The following is a 7011-nucleotide window of genomic DNA, read 5'->3' as shown; positions in this document are numbered from 1 at the left end:
TTTTTTTTTCCTTATTTTTATGTTGGCTTAGGAATAGGATAACGCGTTACAGAACGGCTTGATATTAAGATTTAGTTAAAAAATGTGGTTGCCGAAGCTCTGGGTATTTTAGATGGCACGAGGGTTAAGTGCTCTATCTATGCTGTCAGATACAAGTAACGTCATTTTTCATATGAAGTACAATACAGAACAAAAATAAATTGTAAGTAAAATTATAAGCTATGGCGTGTTCAGTATGCATAATAAAGTAAATATATATATGGGCAAATTTCCAGCAGATGCGAATATATGGAGGTTGTAAATTTTAAGTATGTTTCCACTTCTAATGAAGATATCTTCAGCTTTCATTTAAAAATCATGAAGTTGTATTTTACATTACAGAGTATCGGTTCAGTTTTTGACTTTATCATTGCAAAACTAAGGAAGAGATAGCTATTGCTATGTAATGTAGATAGTTGTAAATCTAAATACATACTATAGCTAGTAAGTATCTACCTGGGTAAGAATAAAATAATGCATGCCTTGGCGGTAGAAATGTGTAGATGTTTAGTGATAGTGACCTCTAATTGGTCAGCATACGAAGGTTAAGGGCTGAAAACTAAGGACTCCCCTCCACGGCGTGTGTAAGGTATAAGTGTTAGTATCAGCTTGGGCAGTAGAGTAGACTGTTAGTTTTTAGGAGAGGATTAACTTACAGAATAGTGTAGAATTAATTATTAGAATTTATAGTCAAGTAAAGTTTAGTTAGAGAAGGAAAAAAAAAAAAATTTTTTTCTTTTTTTATTTAACATGCAAATCAGACTAAAAGCAGTCATCTTGGAGGTGAAGTATTTATTGTATATACGTAGCAAGGAAAAGGGGTGTTTGTACTGTAATGAGAGAGACTATTAGTACATGGCGTGTTGGAATTCGTAGTTAAAGACAGTCAATTAGGTCAGGCACAAAACATTGTGTATCTATTCAGAGATAGTCTTAGTGACGTATCTAAGATCACTATATTTCAGGTACAAAGATAATTGAGAGTAAGGAAAACTAAATTCCGTGGTTTGCTATAGATAGCAAGGAAGCTACATTTTCAATATAAGCGAGTTTATAGTGATTGTAAATATTTAATATATTACATAAATAAGTCCTATCTTCTAATGTAGAAAAAATAAATCCAGGTCTGTGATAAATTCTTGAATTTGCTTTGCACAGGTTTTTTTCTTTCGCTAGTTTACTCGGAATATAATAAGAATGAAACAGTGTTTTGCTCGTACGAGGGTTGGGGGGGGGGGTGACGAGTTTCAGCTTTAGGGGATAAAGTCAGACTTAGGGGATAAAGATTGTAAAAATTAGATCTAAGTGCATTAGCATCAGTTTTTGAAAATAGTCTAGGCCAGTATAGTGAATATAGGTAGTATGCATTCAAAAATTTGCTCTTGTGGAAGAAATATAGATAGAGGAGTTGGGGCTCGTTGATTTAGTAAGAGAAAGGCCAGACAAAGGGCGACTCAAGTAATTCTCACATATTTCATCTGCTCCAGTGTTTCAACAATGTGTTGAAAAAAAAAAAAACTCTTTAAAGTCATTCACTCACAGAGTGGTTACCTAGTAAATTTACAAGTTATACTGGGCAGTCATATTAGGAAAGATAAGTTTTGCGTCAGGGTTCCAGATGGTTTGCAAGATATTAAGTATCATACTTAAATAAAATTCTACTGTCTTCTAACTGAATTAGTATAATTTTTTTTAGCTATTCTTCTCTTGCTATAGTCATGGTTTATTACTGAAGTGAGGTGAATAGACTATTTCGCTATTTATAATTCTATTTTAAGTGGAGAAAAATTATCAGGATAATAATATGCCTGAAATGTAAAGAATTAATATAGAAACTTTAGAAGAATAAAACATAAGGGAACAAGAAATAGATTTTCATGCAGAATGGATAAAATTTTGCTAAGCTTTTTTTTTATGGCTTCGAACATGAGGCTAAAACATACTGGTCGAATTCCCCTGACCCGGCGAATAGCAGACAATATTGTAGTCAGTTGGAAAGCAAGAAAACAGAACAGAGTTCCACAGGCGTGCAATTCTAAGAAAGAAGCTTTGTTCATGGAATCAACGTTTAGGTTTAGGTGGAGATAAAGAAGAAATTTTCTGCAGAAAAAAAAAAGTTTATGGTAAAGATGCAACATCTTTCTAACCTCAAAAATCCTCTAGAATTGCCACATGACAGGTTTTCGAGGATGCTGAAAACGAAAATAGCGTTTAAAATTCCAGGAAACAAGTAGTTCCATGATATGAAAAAGATCATAGTTTCAAAAAGTAGATCACTTTTCTATATGCATTTAAAAAAAAAAATCATTGAAAATTTTATATCTATATCATTAATTGCTAGATGAAAGATAATGTTTTTAAAGCGCAACACAATGTACATTATATAAAATAAATCCAAAGTAATTTTTTGATTCAATTTAAATTAAATTTTTATACCTTACTTTTTAAAATTTATAGAAGTGCACTTTGAAGATAAATAAATTTCAAATTGTATCTTGTACCTTTATTTTTAAAGCCTATAGTAAAAACATTTTGTTTAACAATTTTCATGCCTTGGATGAAATGCTTTTCGAACTTGTATCTTATCTTTTTAAGATTATATTTTAAAACTCTCCTTCTCTCTATTTCAGTTTGTATTTCTCCTCACATCACAACTCATTTTTTGCAACCCCCTCTTTGTATTATTACAGGTCTGAATATTCTCTCTGTTTCAGTTTGTATTTCTCCTCACACCACAACGCATTTTTTGCAACCCCCTCTTTGTAATACAGGTCTGAATAATTAGAAAATCTGAATTTTTTTTTAACAAAAACTTTAAAATAACTTTTTTAGATTAAATTTTTTTAAACTTCTTTCAGAATAGAAAATCTTTAAAATTTAATAAGGAACATATTTCATATAGGTTTCATTAACAAATGTTCAGTACATAACGAGAAAAATAGAGATGAAAATTTCCAAAGGATTGTATAACTTGTTACGGTCAATAGTAGTCCTTGCCAGCGAAAGTCTTTGTTATTGTTATTCTATTATTATTTAAAATATTTTGTGTCCTTCTCTTTCGCGTGAGGACTAATTTATTTGATAACACATGAAGCGTTAATAAAACACTTTCATGCATTATTTATGACAAAATTCCATTTATTCATTTTAAGAAAGTTTTTTATACAAATGTTTAAAATAAATTTTTTTGTGATTTTTTTTTGTGATAACACAAGAAGTGTTATTAAAAAACTTTCATTCATTATTTATGACACAATTTTAAGATTAAACTTGTGAAAGACATACATATACTATTTCAAAAAGACACCATTTATAGAAATGTAAAAAAAAAAATTCTCATGAGTTTTTTGTTCATGATAACACAAGTGTTAAAAACAAAAAAACTATTCATAGAAATGTAAAAAATAAAAGTTTATTATTTTTTTATTGTTTCATGATAGCACAAGAAATGTTAAAACTAAAATAATTTTTTTGAAATAACTTATTTCCATATGGTTTCGTATTTCGTTTCATGCTGAGTGACTTGCGTTCCATATTTGGGTAAACCGAGTCCATTTACGGCATCAACTTTGAGTACTGAACTTATTGACTTAACCCCGTAAAGTGCACAGGTAGTTGTGTCAGAAGCCACCTTTAAAAATGCGTGATAAGAACTTGAATAATTCAACTTACTATCTTTCGAAACTTATAACTACTTGAAAAATGTAATTCAAACCCTAATTTTTTTTCAATTAAAGAAGCAAAGACCAAATTAAAAAAAAAAATAACAGGTTTAATAGAAAATTATGCAATATTTGGTTTTTTTTCAATCGGTTTTCTTAAAAAAAAGATTTAAAGAAAATAAACGAAATTTTACTTACTTCGATTATAAAAAATATACATAAATTCCAAAAAATCACTTACCTATAAAAATACTATTCAATCGGTACTTTCATTGTTTATTGTTAAGAATTTATCCATATTTATACTTATATTCCATGTCCTTTTTAAGTAAAATACTTTTTAAACAAGGATTAAAAAAAAAACGCAAACTCAGATGTTTTTCACTGTTCAAATAAAGGGAGACAAATTTCTGATTTTCTTCGAAGTTATCTTCCGGTGGCTTCGAAGCACCACAATTAATGTCTCTTTCTATTGCGTGCTGTAAACCAAAATTAGTATTTTGGGGTTACCTTAGATGGAAAATGAACATATTCACTTTATCAGTTTATATCGTAAAAAAATGATACACATTCACTTTATCAGTTTGTACCGTAAAAAAAAAAACACTACCGATTTTTTTTTATTCTCTTCATGAAATACATGAGTTTTTATCAATATATTTTATTTCTTCTTTATGGAGTAATTTTTTTAAAAATATCTTAAAAAAAAGAAAACATTGAATGAAATAGAAAAAGTTGTCAGCGTCCGATATTTACTTGACAATCTAAGCATAAAATGAGCTTTCACTTAAAAAAAATGAACGTGGTTTAAAAAAAAACGTTTTACACTTTGGACTTTACAGGTAAACTTCCAAAAAACACTTTGTTTTAAATTAGAATATTTTATTTATTGATTTTTTATCTTGAATTTGTGATATATAAAACTTTGGTGAGTAAACTAATTATTTAAATTTTAATAGACATTTCAAAATGGGGGAGGGGGTGAATTAAATAAAAAACGTTTGTCTAAAATATTATATTCGGTTTATTAGAAAGAGCATAAAATTTCACATTGACCCTGATAATATCGTAAAAATTGAACCAATAGAAAATTTTTTATAGATTTTTAAAGTTTAAAAATTTAAAAAAATTAACTCGTAAAATTCAATTGATTTCATACGTAAAAAAAATGGCTGCATGAACGCGCGCCGAACTTTGTAAACAGTTTGGTTTTTTTAATAAAAAATAATATTTCTATTATTTTTTAAACAACTTTAATAGTTTATTTTGGAAGTATATTCCATAAAGAAAATAAACAACTCACTTTAAAAAGAAAAATTACGAGATTTTTATATTTTATTCGCAGTTTTATGTTAGGGGTGTCAAAGATTCCCCCAAATTTCTGATACACCTAGTGCACAGGTACCATTTTTTGCCCAACCCCTTTTAAAACCAGTGTTTTTATTTTTATTTTAATTATTGAATTTTCCGACATATATTTTTATCATGCTTGCCAATTGTTGACTGCTGCAATTTTATTGGCTTAGTGTTTCAACACCCTCTAGCGGTTTACGTAACCTACTGGGAAGTGCTGACGAAACAGCGATTTTAGTTGATAAAACTGCTGTTTTCTGCATAAGAACCAAAAAAAAAATGTATCAGTTAAGAGACTTGTGTAAGCAGAATTTCGTTCGAACGAAACTTGAATATTTATTTTATTATTTTATTTATTTATTTATTTATTTATTTATTTTTGATCCGCAGGTGCAAATGAGCGTCTTCTTAACATATGCCAAATCTGCTGGTTACATATATTGTATAGCAATACTAGTATTATACTTCCTTTTCCAAGCTAGTTCCGTCTTTGGAAATATCTGGCTAAGTTGGTGGTCCGAGGATAGGCTGGCTGATAAGCTGGGAAATGGAACTGCAGAAAGAAGTAAACTGGATATTTACCTAGGAGTTTATGGAGGCGCCGGAGTAGTACAAGGTAAATTTAAAGTTTCTTTTCAATATCTATCTATCTATCTATCTATCTATCTATCTCTCTCTCTCTCTCTCTCTATATATATATATATATATATATATATATATATATATATATATATATATATATATATATATATAACTACTTCACTTACTCACATAAAATTAATATACGAAAGTATAAATTTATGCGTAAACTTTAAGTATTTACTTCAAAAGTGCTCAATACGTAGGTAGAGCTAGTTAGTAAGTTATAAAATATATATGGCGATTAAGCTACACTGGATATTCCGCGTTTCATCCACTCTATGATTCTTCAGGCTTATGCGCATAAGCCTGAAGAGTCCTAGAGTGGATAAAACGCGGAATATCCAGTGTAGCTTAATCGCCATATATATTTTATAACTTACTAACTAGCTCTACCTACGTATTGAGCACTTTTGAAGTAAATATTTAAAGTTTACGCATAAATTTATACTTTCGTATGTTAATTTTATGTGAGTAAGTGAAGTAGTTAAATATATATATATAAAATATCTCCTTCAGGAACGATCATAAAATGTGTTTTCAATCGATATTTATTCAATAAGGGACCAGTTTTCCTACCTAGCGAAAGGGGACGAGTTTTCCGGGTACGAGTTTTCCCGGGACAAGTTTTCCTAAATTCCTAATATATATATATGTTAGGAATTTAGGAAATCTCGTCCCGGGAAAACTCGTCTCCAGAAAACTCGACCCCGGAAAACTCGTCCTCTTTCGCTAGGTTAGGAAAACTGGTCCCTTATTGAATAAATATCGATTGAAAACACATTTTATGATCGTTCTTGAAGGATATATTGTTTTTTAAAATAGACTATAGCCCCCCCCCCTAATATTTAAAAAAAATATTTTTACTTGTTTAATGTTTTTTTTTTTTTTTAAATAAAATCGATTTTCTAAGTGTCCGTTTTCTACCTAACTGGATAAGTTCTTAGTAGTTTCACTTATTTTAAAGCGTTTATTATGTTCATAAACGAGACCGCATATTTTTTTTATATTAATATAAATAGAATTTACTTATTTACTGTTGTTTATAAAAGGGTAAAATCGATTTTTCTACATCGCCGACTATGTTGTTTGTTGTTTAATTTATTTGGAATCGTTTATTCGGTAAAGAAACACACACACACACACACACACACACACACACACATATATATATATATATACTGTATGGGAGGATCAACATTGAATGACGATCAGCGAATGTTTCACATTCCAATATTTTTATTGTCATCAAAATAGATTGTTCAATCAAATCGATTGATTGCCTGCTCTAATTGGGGACCCATCATGATGCACCTAG

The 7011-nt window shown here is 29.4% G+C and overlaps 1 protein-coding gene across 2 annotated transcripts in view; it reads left to right on the top strand.

Moving 5' to 3' along the window:
- LOC145277708 (multidrug resistance-associated protein 1-like) overlaps positions 1-7011 on the top strand; it is a 320419-nt gene that overhangs the window by 241663 nt on the left and 71745 nt on the right. For both annotated transcript variants that reach the window (XM_080129406.1, XM_080129407.1), the window contains exon 22: positions 5445-5670. In XM_080129406.1, coding sequence (XP_079985532.1) covers positions 5445-5670 — 226 coding nt within the window. The remainder of the gene's footprint in view (positions 1-5444; positions 5671-7011) is intronic.

Source organism: Euprymna scolopes, chromosome 6 (assembly GCF_053919585.1).
Source record: "Euprymna scolopes isolate OS-2025 chromosome 6, ASM5391958v1, whole genome shotgun sequence".
Taxonomy (NCBI): Eukaryota; Metazoa; Mollusca; class Cephalopoda; order Sepiida; family Sepiolidae; genus Euprymna; species Euprymna scolopes.
The sequence above is the reverse complement of the archived record's forward strand: the minus strand, read 5'-3'. Positions and strand labels throughout refer to the sequence as shown.